Source organism: Telmatherina bonti, assembly GCF_933228915.1.
Source record: "Telmatherina bonti genome assembly, chromosome: 2".
In the NCBI taxonomy this organism is placed as follows: domain Eukaryota; kingdom Metazoa; phylum Chordata; class Actinopteri; order Atheriniformes; family Telmatherinidae; genus Telmatherina; species Telmatherina bonti.
The window spans coordinates 23,256,098-23,280,645 of NC_136620.1; the positions used below are offsets into that span (position 1 = coordinate 23,256,098).

The 24,548-nt window shown below is 39.1% G+C and overlaps 1 protein-coding gene across 3 annotated transcripts; it reads right to left on the reverse strand.

The window, feature by feature from the left end:
* On the reverse strand, positions 1 to 24,169 carry ankrd26 (ankyrin repeat domain containing 26; the record flags this gene model as incomplete). Of its 3 annotated transcripts, XM_079260413.1 has the most annotated exons (41): positions 1 to 773; positions 890 to 935; positions 3,415 to 3,658; positions 3,763 to 3,998; positions 4,090 to 4,380; positions 4,530 to 4,677; positions 5,733 to 5,845; positions 5,949 to 6,083; positions 6,303 to 6,380; positions 6,945 to 7,038; positions 7,243 to 7,418; positions 7,630 to 7,782; positions 7,903 to 8,408; positions 8,489 to 8,951; positions 10,233 to 10,379; positions 10,559 to 10,742; positions 10,895 to 11,108; positions 11,288 to 11,429; positions 11,520 to 11,550; positions 12,080 to 12,295; positions 12,581 to 12,756; positions 15,316 to 15,386; positions 15,469 to 15,570; positions 15,681 to 15,944; positions 16,531 to 16,575; positions 16,652 to 16,712; positions 16,787 to 16,854; positions 17,255 to 17,359; positions 17,650 to 17,746; positions 17,821 to 17,882; positions 18,447 to 18,606; positions 21,057 to 21,253; positions 21,351 to 21,402; positions 21,494 to 21,563; positions 21,655 to 21,691; positions 22,069 to 22,223; positions 22,331 to 22,468; positions 22,558 to 22,664; positions 23,092 to 23,265; positions 23,378 to 23,492; positions 23,970 to 24,169. In XM_079260413.1, the coding sequence occupies 41 exons, from the start codon at positions 24,167 to 24,169 to the stop codon at positions 643 to 645; spliced, it is 6,204 nt and encodes a 2,067-aa protein (XP_079116539.1). In that variant the 3' UTR covers positions 1 to 642. The 3 variants fall into 3 exon arrangements, with proteins under 3 accessions (XP_079116539.1, XP_079116538.1, XP_079116537.1); XM_079260411.1 differs by lacking the exons at positions 1 to 773; positions 22,558 to 22,664; positions 23,092 to 23,265; positions 23,378 to 23,492; positions 23,970 to 24,169 and adding an exon at positions 2,995 to 3,052 and having other exon boundaries at positions 22,331 to 22,446; XM_079260412.1 differs by lacking the exons at positions 21,057 to 21,253; positions 21,351 to 21,402; positions 21,494 to 21,563; ... (5 more) ...; positions 23,378 to 23,492; positions 23,970 to 24,169 and adding an exon at positions 20,542 to 20,565.
* Positions 24,170 to 24,548: the final 379 nt, after the last annotated feature.

Genomic DNA, 24,548 nt, shown 5'->3' on the forward strand with positions numbered 1-24,548 from the left:
TGATTCTTTCCAATAAAATGTTTAATACAGATGTAAGATCATAAGTCCTGAATTACAGCAGACATAAGAATAAAAAATTCATTTCACTGTTGGAGTACATGTGATCTTCTTACATCACTCATTTATTATTGTTACAGTATTTAGATATGATGAAAACAAAGAAACGTGTAGAAACTCTTAAACTGAGCCAACCCAAAACTGAAATGACACTTGTACAAACATGGTCACCCTGTTTTCTATAGCTGGAGAATTTTCCAGCTCGTCTTTTTCAAGTATATCTAGTTCATTTAGTAAATGAATAAATAAAATAGCAATGACACAATACTACAAGTAAGACCAAGAGACATATTGCACCATCTGATGGCACGTACCAAAATGTAACATCTTGGCAAAAATGATAAATTTATACGAGTACTTAGAAATGCAAATTTATAAACACCAATATTCACAAATAAAAATTCAAACCACAATATAAGCAAGCAAAAACAAATACTCTTGAGGTTGTCTCTAACAAAATATGGGAATGTCACACCCTTTGCTCCTGAGTGGGTAAGTGCAATGTGCGTTATATATGCTCAGAGTTGGCTTTAGAGTTTTAGTGGCTGAATTACAACACTTAAAGGCAAGCAGCTGTAGTGTTGGTCAGATCCTGCTGTTCTTCTTTAGTACTTCTAAATACTGCTGCGTTGCTCTGCTGACGGGGTCCAGCTCCACTCTGGAGGCTGAGCCCACTGGTGACATGCGAGCTGAGGCAGCATCCAGCTCTGCTGTGGCTGAGGACCAAAGAAAAAGGCCACCATTATGATCAATATGCAGCTCTTGCTTCATGGTAAACAACACATATGAAGGCAGGACTCATGTCATGTTCCACGCTTCAGACTGAACTCACCATTGCTTAATTCTTTCGATATGTTCCTGTCCAACTCACTCTGCATCTGGAAAAGAAGACAAGCTGTTTCAATATTGCACATGTAGTGAAGACAATAAAAACTAGTTTCAGTCTATTTGCACAGTGAAAGCAGAAGATCTGAATCAGGAACACTATGAGAAATATTTGAGAGTGGAAAAACACTTGAAGAAAATCCAAACTTTTCAATAAAATCCAGCAGTTAAAGCCAAACATTAGGACTGTGCTTATTAGTAAAGCTGTGATGCGTTCAGCAACATGATTACAACAAAGTCACATGTCCTCACACATGGCCAATACATTTTTAAATGCATTTTAATGGTTAAATAAATACATTAATACATTATGGAGAACAAACATAAAAAACTGAAACAAGAAGTTGTGCTGCTCTTATCAGAACTATATATTACAGAATTCGATGTCACTTGCTGTGCAAGTACTGAATGTGTACAGTTACTCCTACAGGAATAGACATTTTTTGACTGTACAGGTACTAAATAAAGAATAAATGTTACTGTAGTAGTGTAAATGGAAAAGAGTCAACACCTTTTTAAAAACTTTATTTGATGACCCTGAATTAAAATATATGTGTTCATATTTATGAATACATTAAATAGAAGACACCTTTTTGGTCAGACAGTAAATGAATGTTGCATTTATGTTAATAACATTGTTTTAAGTATTATTTTTTAAATAATACATTATTTTAAAGGATTGCAAATATGGTTCTTCTATTATTATTTTTTTTAAAATTCCGTTAAAAATCCTAAAATAAAAATGAACTGCAATTTATATTGCAAAGGAATACTGTATTTTTCCCAGTAAAATTGACTTTTATAATTATACTTATTGGAGGTATAAAGTGGATCATCCAGCCCAGATGAGCATAGCTGCTGTGCTTATGAATATTTTGCAATGTCAATAATATGAATTCCTGTCATATCTTCCTGAGTTTTGTGAACAGTGAGTGTTGTACAATGTATTTTGTCTGTTTCACCGATCAGATCACCGATTCCTAAAACAAAATAGTTGAAGATATAAACATCATGCTAATTACAACTGATATTGAAAAACACTTTACTCAGCTTTACTGCTGAATAAACCTGAGTTCTCTGTATTCCTGTGCTTGGAGGTGAATCATTGACTTGAACAAAAACCTCCAAATCAAATAAATTTCTCATTGGTGGATCATTGATTGCTTTGTCTAAATATAACAAAGTCTGAAACACTGCTGTTTCTGAGAGATGCAACTGGTGAGAAGCCCCGGAAAGGAAAACAACACACAACACACACAAGGTAGAGCATAGTGTATAAAAAAACAAAATACAAAACCACAATATGCTCTGAAACTGGAGAAGAATTTTAAAAAAAGTTGTGTTTCTGATGTTTACAGGTTGTAACTTTTATAAAATATTCATTAGCTTAAAATGGGGAATCAATGACAAAATACGAGTCTGTTGTGACTTAGGACAAAATGAAGACTAAAAAAGAAACTCTTTCCCAACAGAATGAATTACAGTGAAGAGTGTGTCAGAAGGAAGCTGCAACAGTGATATAAGATGAGAAAGCACAACACAAAAAAATACAGGATAGCTAATATATTCAGAAGTACACCATTGGAAGTATGTTGTGACTGCACCAGTCACAGCATCCTTGTCCTTATGAGTCTCATAGCAAACAAGCCAAACGTCAAGAGAAAGAGAGGCCATGTTTTAACACCCAAAGCAGATTGGGGTGTGTAGATGGCTGTGGGCAACTTTGAGATTCCTCTGGAAGTTTTTACAAAACCATGAAGAAAAACAAAGGATCCTCCACGGTTCACTTTTAACGTTCTACTTGATTCCTAATTGTTTTAAATTTTTCAACATTATTTTGGAGTTTAAGTCACAGACTCTTCAGGTTCTGAGATGTCGTGTCTCTTCTGCAGAGTTATTGCTTCAGATAAAATACAACATATCAGTCCAGTAAACCAGCAAAAGCTTTGGTTTTTAATGTATCAAGTCTGAAACATCCGAGCCACAACTGTCAGCCCAAAACCAAGGAAAGGTAAACAGCAGCCAGATACTGAGCTAAACACAACTACACACCTGGTTATGAGTCTGGCTGAAGAGAAGAGAGGTGAGAGACAGACTTTTGAGCTAGCAGCTAGAAGAGTGAGAAATAGAAGACAAGTTAGAGGTAAAAGTACTAGTATGAAGATTAGAAGCACAAATTGCAGGAGGAAGAAACAAAAAAGAAAAAAGGAAAGAAATGCTTTTCATTTAGCAGGTTTTCCAATGTTTTTCCACAGTCAAAAGTATTTGATGCATAATGGCTCCAAACAATACATCTTTGTGGTTATGATGTAACATAAACTAGCATGGAAAACACACACAATGAATTTAAACCAAACTTCACCAGTAACAATCTATCAACACAGACAACCACCGCACTAACAGCTACAGAAAAAATCTAGCAGACATGAGGAAAATTTCAATATCTGATTAAGCCTGTAATTCCAAACAAACCTTGGCCAGATAGTCCTCCACCCGGCTGTTGTGTCCCTCAGTCACTGGGCTAAGGAGAGAGAGTCCCAGGCCGAGACTCCTGTTGAGGGGTCCAAGCGTAGCGCCATAGTTTGCTGGTGAGCCCAAAGAGCCCAGGTCTAGTGAAGGACCTATAAGGCTGCCATTTGTGATGTTACCAGCAATAAGCGATCTGCTGCGCTCGCTGAGCAACTTTGAATTGGCTTCTGCGAGCCGACTGTTTGCCCTGTGGATGAAAAACAGCTGATGAGGCGACGCTTTTCCAATCTTTATGATACTCGGTAAAAGCAGAATGCAGTATGTGGCAGGCTGATGTGACGTCGTACTGACCTCTCCAGTTTAGCAGCTAGGGACTTTCTGAGGCGCAGCTCTTCAGCGTAGAGTTGCCGACATCGCTCCAGCTCTGTGCGGGTAGAGTCTCTTTGATTAAGGCTGTCCTGCTGGGTGGTGCGGGCTCGGTTCAGTTCCCCCTCCAGCTCATGGATCTTATGCTCCAGCTGAGAGCGCAGGTTCGCCTCATTAGCAGCTTTAATCTGATCCAGAGCTTCTTGGGATGCTGCTTGAGACTGGGGGAAAGCATAATGTTGAGATGGATGCATGCATAGCTTTATATCAGTTATTTAGATTTTTTCTGTCTCAATCTGCTGTGTTTTTAACCTGGAGGAAGAGGTTGACCTGCTCTAGCTTCTTTTGGATCTCTTGTCGGGCTCTCTCCTCTGCCTCCTGGCGAAACTGCTCCACCTGGCTTTGCTCCACCTGAACGGCCTCCATTCGTCGTCTCAGGCTCAGTACCTCCTCCTCCAGCTGCCTCTTACTCCTCTCCAGCTGGTCATTACTATGGCTCAAGCTCTTCAGGGAGGCCACCTGATCCTTAAGCTCCGCATTTAATTTTTCTAGCTGGCTGCGCCGGGAGGTTTCCTTTTCCAGCTGCACCTGTAGATCATCCACCTAAGACAGAGGTCATGTTTAGAGGCAAAGACAACAGATGGAAGCGCTGGAGCCTCAGCAGGAAACTTCAGAACTTTACAGCTAGTATTAGTAAATTAGAAAAATACAAGCTTAAATGAAAATTATTGTGAGGCATCAAATGGACAAACCTTGTCCTTTATTCGTCCAAAGCCGCCATCGGCCTGGCTGTGCCGGCCCAGGTCCATTCGCATACTACTTACAGGAGATCCTAACTCTGCGCCGCCAGCGTCTTGATCGCGCAGTTTCTTCTTTGCAGTCTTTAACAAAGTGCGCAGCCTAAAACACATTTTAAACAAAGTCCACTTCAGACACACAAAGAAAATATCCAACACCAACCAGATCCAATCATAAATCAGTATGAACTATATCCAATACTGCAAAAACAAAAACAATCCATTCAAGGGTTTAAAATAAATCAGTACTTAACAACAACATCATAGAAACTGAATTGTAACATGCTTGAATTAGCTGCACTATGCAGTAAGTGCAGCACAGAGCAAAACTTTGGAACTACCCCTCATTTCCTTTCAGGCAGATTAAATTTCACGCAATCTTCTAAAGTTGTCTTGAGAAATAAGTCTTCAAACTTTCTGAGGGTCTTTTAAAGTTTTTCTTGGGACTTTGAAAATGAATAAAAGTAAAAAAAAAACAAAAAAAACAAAAAAACGTCATTCTATTCCCCGTACCATTTTCCATACCGTACACGACTATTTTCAGAGGACCATCCTTTTTTGTTTGATCGTATCGTTCTTTCTGCAGCTCACAGCTTCATCAGAAACAGTCTCTATTAAGAGAACTGAAATTCAGAGGCAACACGTATTATGGAGTGATGAATTCTTCCCTGAGCCTGGACCTCGAAATTATTGAAGAAGTGTGCGGCAAGAAATGACAACGAACATCCAAAGAAAAGTTTGTCCTTCAAGAAGCCTGGAGAACTATTGGTGAAGTCCGTTGTTCAAACAAGTCTTTGCTTTATGTAAGAAATGTCCTCTTTTAGACGTTTTAAAAAATCTCTCCACCAATTTCCAGTTTCCATGGCAATAAATAACTAAACGAGGGTTGTCTCAAGATTTTTGGGCAGTACTGAAAAATTACTTACAAAATAATGACACTAAAAACTAGGCCATAAAACAGACGAATTAGGAGGTGAGTACAAAATACATAGAAACACATTAATAGCTAGTGTCATTGCAAACAAGTTCCTCACAAAGGACAGAGACACTGGTGTACCACGCTCACATAAGCCAAAAACGAGTCTTCTACTGGACCTCAGGGGCATCTAAATAGTAGGAGGTAGAGCCACAGGTCACGCAGAAGAGTTTAGAAATCACCTGTACATTTCTTTCTGAAGTTCAGTGTTTCTCTTCATTTCTTGATCAAGACGAGTGTCGACAGCCTTTTTCTGCTCTGTGATTTTCTTGGCTTTCTTCTTTTCTATCTCCATCTGGAACACAGGCAACACATCAACAAGTCACTACCTGCCTGGTCTAATGGCAACTCAAACCATCATGACACTGGCCAGTCCAGGACAGAAGCAGTGGCATCACCTGGGTGCTCAGCTCCCCTTTTTCCTTTTCAAGCTCAGCGAGGCGCAGTCCTAGCTTTGAGCGGCTTTTCAGCTCCTCCTCCCACAGGGCCTGAGAGTCCTGAGCTGTGTGAGATAGCATGCTTTGTTTCTGGACCTGCAAAGAAAATTATATACAGAGAGCGGGTCACAAATTGCATTATATATTAAAAAAAAAAAAAAAAAAAAAAGAAACAAAAAGAATTTTTAAAAATGTAGGTTATGTGCCTAAACCTATCAAATACAACTATTTTCAGAAAGTTGTTTTTAGTTTTAAGACTAAAAAAGAAGACCAGAGTAAGAAACAGACAGTGAGGAAACAACACAGACCACTAACCTCTCTACTCAGTTGGTCTTCCAAAGTCATCTTACTGCTTTGGAGATTTGTTACCAAGTCCTCCAAACGGCTGCGGACCTATAGAAAGAAGAAAGTTTTGTAAAAAAAAAGGGGTATGAAAGGCTTTCAGAGCACAGGAAAGGAAGAAACATGCATCACACAGCCCCACACATGAGGACAAGAGAGAAAGAAAGACACCACAGACAGAGATTAGGAAGAAAAAAAGAAAACTGTATTTTTCCACCACCAAGAAGAACCCAAATGAAGAAAAAAAAAATTCCTTCCTCCACATGTATGGATTCCTTCTCTAACAGCAGATTCTAACAAAGCCTAAATTCAATTGATTCCTTAAAGAGTGTAATTTTATTCTTAATATATTTTATTATTGAAGGAAAAAACCTAATCAAAAAGAAAACTCACACAGAGAAACTAAGCCTACAACCAGAATACTAACCCCTCCTCCAGGTGAGCAGTCAGTTAGCTGCAAAAAGATTGCAAACCTTAAAATATAGTAATGACTTCAAATATAGTGTGAGTTAATGAAATTAAGATGCTGCATTTCACCTCTCAGCTGTAAAAAGGCAAATGACACAATGAGACCATGTACGAAGCCAGAAACTGAGTCAGGAATGAAGTACTCACCATGGCGGCTTCCTGAGCTCCTTTCTGAAGAGCATCAATTTTGTTGGACTGTTGCTTCGCAGCAGCTTCCAGTCTGGCGTTCTCAATCTCTAACCTAGTGATACAAAGTGTAAATAAATCTCTGCACTTGTAGAGTCCTGCTCAGAAAAATATCTACTAAATAGCAGTAAATATATGATTGTTTTAAAGGTTGTGATGTTGTCATGGCAACTGTACATGACTTAACACAAAGGATCTGGTTTTTATTCAGAGCTATTTTAAACAGTTCAAGAATAATTTGTGCAATAAAAACTCATACTTCTGCACAGCTTCCTCCAGCTGTTTTATAGTGATATCAGAAGATGCTGCGGTAGACAGCGCCTCCTGGAGTTTCTGAGCAGCAGTGGCGAGTTCCTTTTCCCTTTCATCCAGACTGCTCTTCAGACTGTTGATGCGTCTCTCCGCATGAATGTAGTGATCTTCGCTTTCCTCGAGCTATGATACAAACATCCACCTCAGTAAGATAAAAGTCATTTGCCTACAGAATGAAAAACTACAACCATTTATGAACTACAACCATATGGCCTAAAACTAACATGTAAAGTCCGCAAAGTTTAAGCTGTATCACTTTGTGATCATTAATATTTGTCTTAGAGGAAAGAGACCATTCCACCACAGGCTGTCCTTATTTGTTGTTGTTGTTTACCTTTCCCTTTAGCCTTTCCAAGTCTTTGAGTAGTCGAGTCTTCTCTTCTTCCAGGTCATTGCGATAGCGTGTGTTGACCTCCAGAGAAGCTTCGCTCATTGACAGCTTCTTGAGAGAGTCAGCTAGCTCTTGCTGCAGTTGCCTAAGATTAGTCTGGACAGACAGGGAAGGTGTAAGTTGCTTAGATACGACTGGGCTGTGGAATAAAGGCTAAAGGTTTATCTAGGGAAAGAGGTCAGACAATCTTATTAACCTGCACAACCTTAATCTTACCTCCCTTTGATTCTTCTCCTCCTCCAACTTGTAGATCTGATCCCGGAGATCAGCAGCCTTACTAGCGAGCTCTTTATTTCGGTCCTCAACTAGCTGAACTCTCTCCTCGCAGTCAGAGCGCAGTTTGGACACAATGTCACTGAAACGCTCCTGGGCATCTGTCACAGCCTGCTCCTTTGCAACGCCTTTGTTTTGGGCTTCTTCTAGCTGTTGCCTCAGTAACATGGACTCGCTTTGGGCTTGGGCTAGTCTCTCTTGTGTTGCTTCTTGGCGTGCTCCAGCACGGCTGACCACCTCCCTCTCGGCGTGCAAAGTGGTCTCTAGTTCTTTTACGCGAGCAGCAGCCTGGTCTTTCTCGCGCTGGAGGACCTCTAGCAACAGGGCCTTCTCAGTCAGTTGCAGTGTGACCCGGTGAAGCTCGTTTTCCATGCTGTTTGCATGAGCCTCTGCTTTGGTCAGCTTCTGGGAGAGGCTGTTGACTGCCTCACGCTGACTGGCTGCTTCACCTTTGGAAATAAATTGTAAAGGTTACAAACATTTATGTTGAAGATTGTTGGAAAAAAAAGGCCTCTTCACAAATACTAACCTGTGAGTCTTTCTTTGAGGCGCTGGTGGTCCTCTCTCTCCCGGAGAAGAGCTTTCTCTGCTTCAGAGTGCGCTGCCAGGCGAAGCTCGGCTTCCTTCACAGCTCCGGCAAGCCGGCTGCGAGTTGACTCTACCTCCACCTCCAGCGCTTCACGAACATGCCGCTCATTTTCCAGTCTTGTTTTTGCTACGGTCAACTCACCCTTTAGGGAGGTAAGCTGGTTATTGCAGCTGAAGACAGTTTGGGTCACAGCTTCATTGCTGAGTTTGAGATCTCGTCGAACATCTTCGAGCTGTTCCTTCAGGGCCTCGTTCTCCTCCAGAAGGTGGGACTCTTTGAGATGGCTGTTTGCCTGCAATCGTTCTAAGTCTGTCCTGAGCACAGTCTCCTGCTCTTTCAGTGCAGAGATCTGTTGAAGCAGCTCCCTGCCCCTTTCACTGGCCTCAGTGAGTTGAGACAAAGCCTACAGAGAGCAGGAAATAAGTCAAAAGTTAAAGTTCAAGAATATATCAGCTAATATATCAGAACATGTAATTTTCTGCCTGCATTAACCCATCACATTAGAAAGACCTATTCTAGTGTAACCAACTGCTGCACTGTGAGAAAATCCAAACTAGTGATGACTTGAATTGATCAGAAATTTGAAGTTTGAGGTTAAGAACTTTTTTTTTTTTTTTTTTTTTTGAAGTTCAGGGCCATCTTTTGGGTTGCTTTAATCCTTTAAGGTTCTGGTCTACCAGTTGGTAGAGGTAAATTTGCAGTGACTTTGATAAATTTATTTTAAAAAGTGGAAATAAACCAGCCTGAGACATCTCTACCAACTGGTTTGGGTATGTAAAACCTAAACTAAGTGTTTGTTATAACACTACTGTTTCAAACTTCAACCATTTCACTGTTGTTACATTATTATTAACTTCTTTTTAGCATCTCAACAATTTGATGAAAAAAAACACTTATTCTGTTTATTCTTGTCTAAAACATACAGAAAAACACAGTAACATTTTTCTCTAGCCTTTTTGTTGGCGTCAAAGTTAAAGGGTTAAGCTTTTCTCAAGTGTAGGAAAACATCTGCGTTTTCAAACTGTAAACTCCCTGAATGCCAAATATTGCTAAAACTATTGATTTCTGTACTTTTTATAACGGCAAATTGATATAAAGACAAAAAATTACTAGGTTTTGATAGGTAATAGTACAATGGTAACTGTATGAACTTTTAAAATGCTAATACTGATAATGGAGTTACCAGCTGGCTCGACCCTAAATAAACATTTAATTTTGTTATGTCCACATTGTATTCATTGCTGAATTTAAATGTCCAGATAGTTATTACTAGTTTGTATGTTTGGATAAATCACTATTTTAACATTTGCTCCAGTAGGTATTGCAGCGGTTTTGTGCTGAAAACACCTACCATGTGAGCATTAACTTGTATAAAGAATCCATTAGAAAGTAAATAATATTAAATTTACATCACAAACAGAAAATTTCTTTTGGTGTTGTGGGATATTTATAAGTGTTTAACATTTCCATCAACATTTTCTAAGGTGAAACTTCAAATTTTCTTAAAATCTTAATCACAAACCATAAACTGACTTGGTGTTAAAACTGTTCACTGCAGACACCAGTTATTTTTTTTCCCTACAGCACTAGAATGAAATATAGCTCTTTAAATATTTTAAAACAATGTAGCAAAAATGTCAAATAATAAGCTGTGATGTGATTATTGATTGAGCTTAAGGATTACCTCATTGCTTTTACTCATGTTTCTTTTGTTCTCCTCCTCTATCTCTTGCTGCTTACGGAGATGGCTGTTTAGCAGATTTTCCTGCAGAGTTCGTGCACTGCGTTCCTGTGCCAGCAGCCGCTGGGCCTCACTGTAGTCATCTTCAAGCTAAGTGTTAAGCATATTACTCAATAACGTTACAATCCTGAAAAGAGCAGCCAAAGGCTGGACAAGATGAATACTCCTAAAATATTTTTAAAAACACAACAAATTTTTAAAGTTACACTAACTTTTTTGTTTGTTTTTTCTTGAAGAAAACATCAACATGACTCAAGGATGGGCCTTACCTGTTTAATGTTGTTTTTCAGCGTTCTCTTCTCCAGCTCCAGGTTTCTAAGTGTGAGCTCCACTTTCTGTTTCTCCTGAACTTCTAGCTGATGCTGCTCCTCCATCCTCCTAAGCTTATCTCTGCTGGAGTTGTACATCATGATGGCATTGCGATGATTCTCCTGCTCTTGTTTGAGCTGAAATCTGTACCAAATGTGAAAAACAAATCCAAATCCAAATACAACACAAATCTATTAAAAAGGCCATGATATAAAATATGACACAAACATATAAAACCATTATAAAAGAAAATGTTTCATATGACTGTAACTCTGAAAGAAGGAAACAGTTCTTACTTGAGGTTTGTGACTTCAGTCTGTAGTTCCAACTGGTTACGCTCCAGCACAGATTTAACATCTTTGACTTCCTCCAGTGAGCTCTTTAACTCCGCCCTTTCCATTTCCAGTTGGTTTGCCTTGTCCGCCAGATACCCATGGCGACTTCTTGCCTTTTGGATGGAGCGTTCATATTCACGGAAAATGTTCTGCAGCTTTACAATGCTTGTCGAGTCTGGGAAAGAAAAAAAGGATACGAAACAGTCTGCATCTCACTTTGTTATTTCTCATCAAATCTCTAAAGATCTGCATGTCAAATTTTGCTTTTAAAGAAGGATTGTGTACTGATATGATAAACACAACTAAGTTCCAGAAGAACCTAAGATTACTTGTATAATATGTTTGAACTGGTACCCAAAATGGCAGAGTCCAACTTCTGAATGAGGAGGGATGCATGACGGCATCCTGACGTGGGGGAGTCAGTATCATCTGTGGCTGTGTCAGAGGATTGAGTGAGTTCATCAAAATCCTCCGCCATGTCCAATTCTTCGGAGTTCTGAATATGTAAAAATGTGACATAAAAATCCTCTTTCCTATTTTGTTACCATTAAGTTCATCCAGTAACTGAGAATTGTATTTATTTCACCTTGATTTTCTGTTGTCCAATAGCAGGCAGCCTGAGCAGAGCAAAAACATGGAAAAAAATATTGAAAGACCGATGAGGAAGCACATGCCAAATGAAGTCCCTTAAGTTATTAGAAGTGTAATGGTATAATGCAGTATACGATTCAAAGCAACCATTTTATTCATATTGTTAAAATTTGATGTGAACTTTGTCAGAATGCAAAGTGTATTTCGGCCTTGCTTTGCTTAAGCAAATTAAACTAGAAGTCTGTGTTTATAATGCTGAAACATGATCGAAGAAAGTTTGGACAACTTCAGAATTTCATCTTTATTAAGTTTCTCTGCTTTCTTCTGTTCTTTCTTCATTTACATCATGTGAGGAACTATGACTTTAAAAAAAAAGTTTTGATCAATCTGGCAAACAAAAAACTTGCAGATACCCTCATTTCCTATAAAAAGACACTTTGTTATCTGACTTGACTGTCAGCCTTTACAATCCACTTTGCATTCAGACTTGCATTCAACTTATGGGTTAGTGACAGAGATAAACTGATACACAAAAGTTGCATACTGCATATATACCTTCCTTCATCGTCCGACACGTCACTTAAAGAGCTATCGTCAAACACAGAGAGAGGATCTCCGTTAACATGTGTTTTGGTCTGAGGGGCTCTGCTGTGCTGGGCCCCTCTGACCAGCTCCAGCTGTAACATCCCTTTTACAGCTTGCGTCTCTTGTTCTTTGCTATTGCAGCTCTGCTGGAGTGGGAGAGGCAATTGCACTGGAGCCCTGTTGGTGCTATAGAGAGCAATAAACCTGATAGTCAATGAACAGTGACAACGGCAACTTCAGGCTTTCAGAGGTGTTGTAAAAAAGGTGTAAATGAAAGCTGAGACAGAGTTCTGTCTACTAAATGAATCAGTAGGAAAACATGTAAAAAAAAAGTCTTGTTGAATATTTCAGTGGCCATTTACAAGAAATCGACAGTATGTACAATAATATCTAGTGATTGTATTTTTCTATCTTTTCTCAGAGCCTGGACTTAAAATTGACACCTACAAAATAAAGCAAAATAATGTGTACCTTTTAGTGACAACAGGCTGTTGTTCTTGATGAATTCCTCCAGCTGGACTTGACAGGTAACCTAAACCAGTCTCAGGTTTCTCAGAACCACCTTCTGCTAGTGCTGTTCCACCACTATCCCAGGAAGTACTTGATTTTTCAACTTCCATTGCAGGCTTGTTTGTTTCTTTAACTACCTGAAAAGACAAAAGTAAGCACAGTATTTGATAACGAGACCTGAGACATTCCCCCAGCTGAGACAAGCAGGGGACAGGCTTTTAAGATGCATTTTGAAGCAGGGACTTGCACACTTGTTCATACATAATTTAGTGTCACCCCTCCCACTGGAGACCTAACACCTTAGTGTTGTTCCTCTTAAGTAATTTCATTTGACTTAAAGTATGCACGAATTGATGCAATGTAATACTTGCTGCTGAGTTCTTAGACTAAACAGAAACTAACAGAGTCTGATATGAAAGTTAAACTACAAACAAGAGACAATGCTTTAAAAGCTTGTAGTAGAATTATAAGATGAATTATTACACCTGCATTACATCAACACTCCAATATTATTCTCTCTTAAGTATGAATACTCGTGTTGCAGAATGTAACTTGCATCGTCCTTTCTTGGACAATTTAAAGCTTTAGCTGTTGTTCCAAGTGTGAATGAAAACATCAGAATTGGGTATTTACATACAGTATTTTTATCTTGAGAGAAAGAGCAAAACATTCAACAGGTGGGCCAAATACCACACATCAGACTTCATCACATTCAAGACAATAAGTTAAAGTATAGCACAAGAGGAAGAAAACCAAAAAAGGTTCAGTTGCCATCCCATTCCATCAGCAGGTCTTTTCAAGTTGAAATGGGATGCCATTTACAAAATGTTCACGCCACATGGAGTAAACAAAGTTTGCCCTAAAAAAATATATAAAAAAATAAAATAAAATTGGTATTAACATGCAAAATCCATGCATGACAAAAGAGAAATCACTACAGTAGGACACACAAGTTTTTACTATGTAAGTTTTAGCCAATCAATATTGTTTTCACTGTCAATCTCAGTTGAAGGCTTCCTGAGAGTACAGCAAATCTTATTTAAGGTTGTTTAAAGTGACACAGAAACACCAGAAAAACGTGCATGCACAACCAATGCCTTTACATGAACTAAAACATGAACAAGACAAATTAGCATGTAACTGTGAAGGAAAAAGAAAGTACAATGATGAATGAAATAGGAAAAAAGAGAGATGCAGTCTAGAAGAGACTATTGGAGAGCCGTCCTCTACCTCTTTGTTGAATTGGGTCTTTTCTTTCTCCGATTCGAAGAAGACATCTTTCAGCATCCCTACCTCAAGTTTAAACCTTTCCACGTCCCCTTCCAGCTCTTTGTCACTGACACCAGTAAGTTGGCTTTCTGAAGGCGGCTGACAGATGCTGTGAACTGCAAATTTGTCCTCTATATGTGAACCATTCCTGTCAGCCTCAACTTTTAAAACCTGGTCTACTTGTTGCTTAGTGTCGTCTTTTAAGAATGAGCTCTGGTCAACAGCACAAACAGGTTTTGGACTATCAACACTAAAAGCTTTGACTGAATGGTTTATGCTATCTTTTCCTTCTTCCTGTGCTGTGGTGAGCTGTAGTAAAGCAGATCTAAAATCATCAGCTGGTTGTTGACAACTGCTGCTGTCGCCAGCAGCCTGCTCACAGTCCTCCATCCTCTCCTCACATAAGGAATTTTCAGGCGACTCTGTCGTGGAGTCTTCCAGCCCAGACTCTCTCTGCTCGGGTATGGTAAGGAGGACAGTACTCCTCGCTCTAGCTGTGGGACGAACAATGACTTCACCTTCTTCTTCATCACTTGACTCTTCCTCTGCAGAGGAAGATGCAGATGTGGCGTCTTCTGCAGCATTTTCAGCAGGCTGTCTTGATTTAAACAGCTCTCCAAACTTCTCTTTTAATTCACCAGCAACACTCTTGAATGTGGACTTTACTTCCTTTTTCTCCACCTCTACCCAGAGCTTCTCATAACGCTTCTCCCATGGGTAATCATCACTCCCACCAACTCTGTCTTCAGGCCTGCACTGGCCACTAATGTCATCATCCGCTTGGCCTGAGTTATTCAGATCTAACTTCCATGTATCTACTGCATCATCTTTCTCCTTTGATGACATGAGGGGGACAGTGAAAACAAAGATAAGACTAAGAAAAAAAAATGCACAACACAGGTTTGGATATTGTACATCAACATCACATGTGGACGCATTTGAAATATTGAGGGTTAAACCTTACCTAGCGAAACTGTTAATGAGTTAACTTTTCAAAACCTTACAGGCTATTACATATTAAACACTGTTATTTAAAGTAATCAAAACGTGATTGCTGTGTCTTTCCTCTTGTACACCAAACATTTGTTTGACCTTAAAAAGCATATATGAGGCTGTGTTATTTGTTAAATGTTTACCACACAAGTAAAAACTAAGGATGCAGATAAACCAACATGACCAATAACTGAACATGACATGAGTCCTGTTTTTTTACAAACAGGACTGTCAAATATTTTGTCATGACATGATCAACTTAGTTTGTAGAGATGGATACACAAAGAGGAATCAAACAAAGCAATCACAAATTTATGTGACCATCTTTACCTTTAACATGACTTGTTGATGTATTCTGTGATGGAACAGGTATAGATAAACTGATAACAAGTAGTATTTGGAGGCAGGAATGATATTTTTGTCAAATTTCTTACCTCTTGGTCTTGCTCAACAAGCTCCATGCTACCTCTTGTATCTTCTACCTTTAGTGAGAGCTCAGGGGAATCTGAGAAGGACACAGAGGATTAAACCAGAATCCAAGACATACACACAAACAGATCAGTGGAAAAAAATTAAACAAGCCTTACCTGGTTTTACCACTGTTGGAGGCTCAGCTATATTTTGAAGCTGATAGTCAATCGGAGAAGTTTTGCCAGGGGATGTTATCTTGTCGGATTCCCAATCTGACTCTGAGGGAAAGCATAAGAAAGACATAAGTACTCTTGAATAAGCCTGGATCTTGTGCTGGACTAGTGTGTATATGCCTTGAGGGAGCAAATCTTCTTTTACTACATTTTACCTTCCTCACTCTCTGGTTTCTGATGCACTATCTTCCTTGCACGAGGCTGAGGTTGGGGAGCGGATTTGGAGGGTGTGCTGGGCAGCCTTTCCTCAGAGCTGATGCTTTTCTGAGGTGTTGCGAGTGCTGCAGGAGCAACATCTTTTTCCTTCTCATTAACATAAGTGGAGCACTCGGGAATGTCTTCCTGCCCAGGAGAAGCCATTATGCGACCAGGTAGGGTCCTTTTACTGGCAGTACTGGCAGAATCCCAGTCTGATGCATCTGTAGCAATCGCACAGAAACTGTAGGTCACTATACAATCAAACAAATAAAACTTTCACACTAAAGTTTCTAAGAGGAAAAGGTCCATTTACAGTGGGATAACCATTCCACCTTCATGCCCTGAGTGAATGCACCTTCATCAAGTGAGACACTCATGCATGGCTAGGAAGAAGATTTGAAGTAGGCTATTAATCTATTGCACTATACAACTGGAATCTTAGAGGAAAACTGTGCTACAGTTCTCATAGATCTAACTCAACTAATCTAACTTTGTAACTCTTTACTGACCTGTTTTTTTAGCTACAAAAAGTGACGATAGAAGAGAACATGATAGAAAAGTCAGCATAGTGTGCAGATAATGTCAAACCAAAAGCTCAAAAAGAGAATCTAAAAATAAAGGTTTTCCAAACACAGACTTTGGCTAATGCTCTACATATATCTGACAATTTCCCAGCACAGACTTTTTATACCGCAGACAGAATGAGGCATTTATAGCCATATAACATCCATGATTAAGGTATTTAAGGTCAGCTAAAAACAGCATTACCAGAATAATGTAAGCATTATGACATACATTCCATCTCACCTTCAAGATCATCAACATCACCCAAACCAAGCTCCTCCATTAAATCTGTTGAATTGAATCAAAGCACAAAATTATAAACACATTCTCAAATCAACTTTTAATTGTAAAATTTTCTTTTTACCTTTTTCCTCAACATCTCCTTCATGTTTGCTCATAACAGGTTCCCATTTTGCCTTTTCATTCTAGAAGAAAAGACATTTGATTCCAACAAATCCCTGTTTTTATAATATTCTGCAACTTTTAAGATTAAACTGACCTCTTTTAGTGGACGTTCATCTCTATGAACCGTTTCCCCTTCATTATTGCCATTACTGATGTTACCAGCTGGAAGACACAAGACTTGCTTACCATTTAAAAAAAAAGCAACTTACACCATTTCTGTGGTGATGCAAAATGAGGTTATCAGAGTGATGCAGAAAGCATTCCCAAGCAAATGAGCTTCAGGTTAAGTAGCATAAACGTGTATTACATGCCAATGTATGAGCCAGGCATAAAATCTTCCACATACAGTTTAAATGGGACAAAACTTCAGCATTAGCCAAGATTAGTAGTATTTTTACTAAAAACCTATTTGAACAAGCAAGTTATTGGAAAAAATGACTGTTGATGAGCAGCAGGCAGGATGGAGCAGTGGATGCTACATGCATTTCTTTATGGTGATCATGAGGTGATGCTGACACCACTGGCATGATTAGCAGGGACCCATGAGTTAAGACTTTCATACCCTCTCCCTGGCTGCCTTTTGGCCTGCCTACACTTCTGCGAGGCTCTACCTCTTCCATCCTACTGTCTCCCTTCCTTCTTAAAAATGAAGGGACGTAAAACAAGTCTACAAAAGAAAAGCAAAAAGTTGGCGGAAAATCTGCTTCACTGGTGAGAAAACGTGTTGAACTGGATATTCTTAATTTCAGTCTAAGTGAAAACAGAAGGCCTGGATAATTTTTTCACAGACAAAGTTAAGGCATCAGTGCACTAAAGCAGTCTTTGCTATGATAATGAATAAATAGGAACACATTGTTACTGCTGCATGGAATGGTGCCTGAAATGATTTTACTGCATATAAACAACAATGAACCAGAAACCATTAAGATGTACAAGGAAGTTATGACATTTACTTACTTTCTTGCAGTGCTTCTTCTTTGGTGGATGTCTCTTGAGTCTGTGTACGCAAACCTGGTTTCTCTACACGTGGCATGTCAAAGTTTTCAGAATTTGACTGAAGAAAAAAAACTGCCTTAGACACAGTGAGACAAAACATCAAAATAGTTTTTCAACATGTTTTTACTGTACCTCAGAATCCCATATATCCTGCTCTTCTTCGCCCCTCTCCAAGCCCAGCTCAGACAAAAAATCTATAGATGAAGTATGAAGATCGATTACAATGATACACTTTATCACAAGACAGAGAAATTTCCATTAGAATTTCAATTTTCCAAACCTCTATTTTACAGATTACATTGAAATTATTTATGCATCGCAGAATGGAGGCAAAGAAAAACAGCCGTTTTAATATGCAAATAGAAGATTTTACAACTGGCAGATTATCTGTATCAAAGCATCTCTGCATTAAGGCCTAAGATGGAAGCAACAGTTAGATGAGCATGACCTTTTATCCCTGAGGCTGTAATGCGTGAGATACTGTCTTATCACTACAGTCAATATATTCACATGGGGTATGCTGGTAATCGAGTTTCACACAACACTGTCCACTGTAAAGAAAAACTGAAACTTTACTCTGGTACTTGAATGCTGAGGACATTAATATTTTAAATAATCTTTATTTATTGTTTGCTTTCGTAGCAACTAATGGTAGCTGCCATATTTGTAATCTGCAATTATTCCAAGGTAGTAGGTGAGCAATACTGGGTTCAGATTTTAGCATTTCCCTTAATAAACATGCAAATATAGCATTTTACCTCTTTTCTTATCCCTACAGGCTTCCTCTTCTGGAATGGGGGAAGCAGCATCTGGAAACCCTCCGCTATCGTCAAGTTCATCATTCTCATCTGATAAATCTTCTTCCTCTGCTTCCTCAAGTTCCTCTTTCTTCTCCTCATCCTCACTGGCATATTCTTGCTGTACAAAATATAAATGAAAAAAATATATATATTATTTATAATAATGCATCTCTAAAACTCAAAGCACTACCTTAGGAGTACATGTAAATATATAATAAATGCAGAGTCTACAGTACATTTCATACAACATTGAATAAACCACATTTTACCTGCATACCAGGCTCTTTAACATTTCTGAGTGCATGCCATCTCGTACTTGTGCTTTCTGCCTCATCAGGTGAGTCTATATCAACATCATCAATGTCAGTCTGAGGTAATGCTTCATCAGTCAGTGGGTTCACATCAGAACCATTATTTTGACTGCTGGTGTCATTATCTTTAGTAAGCAGATCTGAAAAAAGGTTTTCCTGCACTGGCCCTTCATCAAGATCATCTGATGGCTCTCGGCTTTTTGTCACAATGGTACTTTTATTTTTAAGAGGAGCATAAGCTGTTAGTGTAGCCTGAGTGTCATCCACTAACTCGCCACCAACACACAGACGTCTATCAGCAGCATCACTATAATCATCTCTCACATCAAGCGTTTTCACTGTGGCGCTGGCAAAATCATATTGCAGATTCTGATGTTTGCTGTCTGAGTCCTCGCTTGACTCATAGTCTATACTTTGACTGCACTTATCAGTCACCATCTTTCCTTTTCCTGTTTTCATATTCTGAAAAGATTCATCATTTTCATCAACAGAATGAGACATCACTTTATCATCATCACTCTCAAGATTGTCCGTTTTGCCTTTTATGCTTCCCATCTTCAGTGACTGCAAACTGGTTGGGCTGGAATGAGATATCTTCTTTGCCTTCTGCTTTTCTGACTCCTCCTCTTCCTCCTCCTCATCATCATCATCATCCCAAATACTATCTTCTCTGTCGTGTTCTATGTCCAATTTCTCTTCTATTTGTAAAGCTTGATCATTTGACTTCACATCATCACCATCACCCAGCGTTTGGATTCCAGTTGTATTTTCATCTTCAGGAAGTGTTGAAACTACAGGGGAGGGATTATTTGACCCCTTCTCAAAATTTTCATTCTGTTCTTCCTCCCAGGAGCACTTTTTTAACTCTCTGGTCTGGTCTGTTGTTGTAACACCTACTTTTGAATCATTATTTTGAGAAGAATCCCACTCAGATTTGTCTGTGGTTGCTGTGCCAGTTCTGCCTTTGGAGTGGGGAGAGCTTGCAAAACATGCTCCTGCAAATGATTGATGAACATCTATAGTTAATTTGGGTGAGACACATTTTGTGGATGGTGCCACAGGTGATGAAGAACCATCTAGCTGATCTGTTTTTGGAGGCGTTGCAGTTGTAGAAGGCAAAAAAGTGTCTTTTGCTGGCAAATTTTGTGTCTGAATTTTACTATCCTCTTTTAAGGTCTCACTATTTTCCTCAGTCTCTTTGGGTAACTCAGTATCACAGCCATCTGATGATGAGCCCCATGAGGACCTATGCTGCTCTCCTTTAAGAGTCTTTTGTGGTGATCCGTTATCATTTTCAGACTCACTATCTGGATTTTCTACATCAACTTTAGCGAGCACATTTCTTTGATAAGCAATCAAAGTGCTGCTACCGCATCCTTCTATTTTATTATCTTCCTCATTCTCACTGTCATTCCACATTTCATCCCCACTATAATGTTTTTTCCATGAATCATCATTGTCCCTTTTCATTTCATCCTCAGACTCTTCCTTTTTAGCTTCAGTAAACAACAAAGTATTAGTTTTAGATGGCACGTGGCCTTTTAAAGAACTTTGGTTTGAAATGTTTTGCTGTGATGAGATTAAAAATTCCTTCCCGAGGCTCTCATCTTCATCTGAAAGTTTGGATTCTACTCTGATGGCAGACACAACGCAATCCTCGGCTACATCTAATGTCACTGGAGTCTCATAAGTTTCTATACTAGCGGTACAGTTTTCAGTTTTTCCATTGACATTTTTCTCACAGGCGTCATCATTCTCATCTTCAAGTCCAAGAGATGCTCCAATGTTGTCAGCACTATGCATCTTTTGAGCACTTTCACCAGCCTTGAGAGCAGGAGTAACAGACTGCTTCAGGAAATCTTCAGGGTCAATGGTGTCAGCTTTGACTGCAGCAGCAGAGCTATTATCCTCATCCACAGATTCATCCTCTTCTTCTTCTTCTTCATCACTTTCTTCATTGTCATCTTCCTCTTCTTCTTCTTCATCCTCCTCCTCCTCCTCTTCATCATCATCATTATCATCCTCATCTTCTTCTTCTTCTTCCTCTTCTCCCTCGTCCTCCTCTTCATCTTCTTCCTCCTGTTCCTCTCCAACTTCTGCCTCAGAGTCTTCTGCTGAACTTCCCTCCTGAGAGTCTTCTTTTTTATTTCTTTTCCCCTTCTCAGCTGAGCGTCCTGCTTGTTATGACCATTATTGGAAAAAAACAGAAGAAGAGAAAGTTGTCACTGATATGCAGTTGGCAAGTTTCAAAATTTACCTGTCTGTAGTTTGGAATAGGAGTGGAAGTCATCTGGGGTGCTTTGGAAAGAAAGGAAGCAGGAGGGGGATCTACTGGTTGCTGCAGATTTTGGATGGGAGATGAAGCCTTTTGGAGGAATGGGATATTCTGCACTCTATTTTCAATCTCTGGCTCTGATTCTGTGCCACTCAAAGATGTGTCTTGTAGTGCAGAGGCTACAAGGTAGGCAGGGATAAAGAGTTACTACCAAACACTACTAATCATGGAGATGCTAATACTGAAGGTGAGAGAAGACTAAAAGATTCTGTATACCTTGTCCCTTTTTAGTTACAATCATTTTGCTTAGGTTGACTTTAAGTGATTTCTGAAACACAGAACATGGAATGACAATTACAGCTAAATTTCCAGGCAAACGATAAACACAACTTCAAACAGGGAAAAGTAATAGTGCCAACTTTTTCAAGTTGAACAGATTCATCCTCATCCTCTGACGAAGGCCATTCATCAGCAGCACTTTTTGAAACTCTGAAGAAAAAATAAAGAATGCTTATATTTGAGTTATCCGATTCAATAATAAACTGTATTATAAACAATGTAGTCAGAAAATTGGGCTCACCGACTTAATGACTCAGACTGGGAATTGTCCTCAAAATCTGCAACAAAATAAAAAGATCTAAATTCCTGTCATCAAAGTGAATGTCGTCATTATACATGTCATAACACACCCATAAGAAGCTGCAAAAGCAAAATGACCAGGGTACCACAGTCTAAGCAGCAGGGAAAAGTGCACTGCCTAAAAACAAGAGGATTATTTTTCATGCTTTGTATCTGCTACTCATTTTTCTGACACTCTTTCACTGATTTTCCTTGCAAGTTCATCTAAGCATTGTACCTTCCCCTGATTCATTTGCTCCATGCTCTAGATCCAGTCAAGAGGTTATGCATGAGGAGTAAATAAAATGATCAAGGTCAGTAATGAACAAACCAAAGGTATGTCATTATTACTTGTTATGTGATGAAAATTGCCTACCATCTTTGTCAGTGGCTGGTCCTCCCAAAGAGAAGCCTGCTTCAACATCTTGAGAGGGACTGCCCAACATTTTTTTCTTTTTACTTGGGCCTTGACGTGATCCTGAGGCTCCGCCAGTCCTCTGGGTACCATGCTCTATGATAAGGAGGGAACAACTGCAGAACAAAAAAAGACAGGTGTCAATGACCTGGTCATAAAAATGTATAAATTACAGCGGAATTATCATTCTAGAAGCCTAAGTGTGAAGACAGGAAGCGCTTACGGGTGATGACCATTCATTACTGCATAGTCATCAGCTGACCATCCTTTGGCATCTTTGAGTGTGATGTCGGCATCAAATTGCAAAAGTAGCTTCACCATACTGATTTGTCCATTGCCAGCAGCTAACATTAATGGGGACCTGAAGATTAAACAGTATAGCCACACAAAAATTGTAATGAGGATACATTACTAAGCATGCATTAGAAATTTTTATTGCGTAATACTGGCCTTTGGTCTTGATCTGTAGAATTCACATCAGCAGTTTCCTTGAGCAGAAACTCAGCCATCTCAATGTGGTCCTCACGAACTGCTACAGTCAAGGGTGTGAAGCCCTCCTAAATCAATCATAAATAGATTATACTTCAAAGTTTATTTATAAAATCACTGATATGGTTTACAGGGAGTTGCAAACAGACAATAACAAGCACAAGGCATATTTCTTAAGGCAAACATTTATCTTTTTCATAGAATGAAAGTGGGGAAATTACACTTAAACAACAGACTTCATTCTGTTCAGGTATTGGCATTTAATGATCTGTGTTAAAGCATTTGTGCTGCAGAAACCAAATGTTCCTGTTTTAAATCCAAAATTTAAAATTGTCACTGCACTTGAATTTGCTATGATGATACAAACGTATGACTAATCTTGTCCAATCTAACATCTTAATTAAGCACACACATATGGTAACCTGATACTTTGTACAGTATTCGCTGAGGAAGATCCTACTATCTGGCAAATTAGAAGCCGTGAAGTCTAGTTACCTTGTTCTGAGCATTGACTTCAGCCCCATGCTGCAGCAACAGTACAGCAGTGGATAAGGATGGGATGTTTGCTGCTAAATGGAGGGCTGTATTACCATTGATGTCCACCAAATTAGGCTCAGCATGATTTTCCAACAATATGTTCACGCAACGTTCATGCTGGCCCTGCACTGCCTGAAAAATTTACATATATTCAAAGACAATATATAAGAAAAAGAAAATTCAACAGTTGCTTTGCATTGAACAAAGATACCACTTTCTTGGAGTGTCATCATTTAAGGATTACCTTCATTAAGGCGGATCTATTTTGATTGTCGCATAGGTTAAGCTTGGCTTTGCTCTCGACGAGGAAGTGCACCACCTCAACATGGCCACTAGAACAGGCAATATGAAGGGCAGTTCTGCAAGAGGAATGAAAACAGTTTAATCTAATGGAGACATTGATGTTTTTACTTAATGCTGTCACTCACTCTTTTAAGGAAGTTATTTAAAGCCTTAGTATTAAAAGCTGAAAATAATATCAACATGATTATCACAATTACACTATGCTCATAGCTAGTTTGTTAATTATTTGAAGTGTTTCTCTAACAACACTTGGTTACTTCTGACAAGCAATAAATGTTAATGGTAACTAGATGCTACCTTGTAACACAAGTAGCAAAAAAGACAAAACAAAACAAAACAAAACAATGGCGTGTCATTTAGAATTCAACAATTGGTAGTTTGTTGTTGTAATGTTAAATATGAGAGACTATTTTTCACACTCAAGTGCAACAAATTACAATACTTGCAAGATTATGACATATTTAGAACTGTCACTCATTTTTATTTCTCCACACAAACCTTAATGGATGTGCATAGGAGAGCTTCCAACTTACCTGTTCTCCTTGTCAAGTTGATTAATGTCATTCTTCTTAGCTAGCTGCTTCAGCTTTGCCAAATCACCCTGTAAGGCAGCTTTGTGAACCTTCCCAAGATCCTTGTCTTTCAGGTCATATCCAGCAGAAAGCACACTCCCATTGTCAGGGGTCCCATGTGAGTGTTTCTTTTTCTTAGTAAAGCTAAATATCTTCTTCATTGTATATGGCAGCCCAACATTGCTTTAAAGCTGTCACTACTTTCCACCTTCCTGCTGCTGGAGGGTCACTACAGGCGGCTCTCCCATCCCTAAAATAAGACGTACAAAGCGGATTACAAGCCTATAAAGTGCTCCCAGTACCGTGGTGTCGGTTCATGCATAGAGTATAACAAATGCAGTTCCCCAGAGAGCAAATACAAAGTAATGAAGCAGCCGTGCACGCTGCTGTGAACACATCAGTAATGAGGTAATACTCTTTATGTATGATATCTTATTACTGCAACACAGTGTAGAATGACAGCAAAACATAGCTGTCATGCTAACAGCAGCTTTTCCGTCGTCCTAAACTCCGGCATACCTTATACCAGGACGTCCTCTT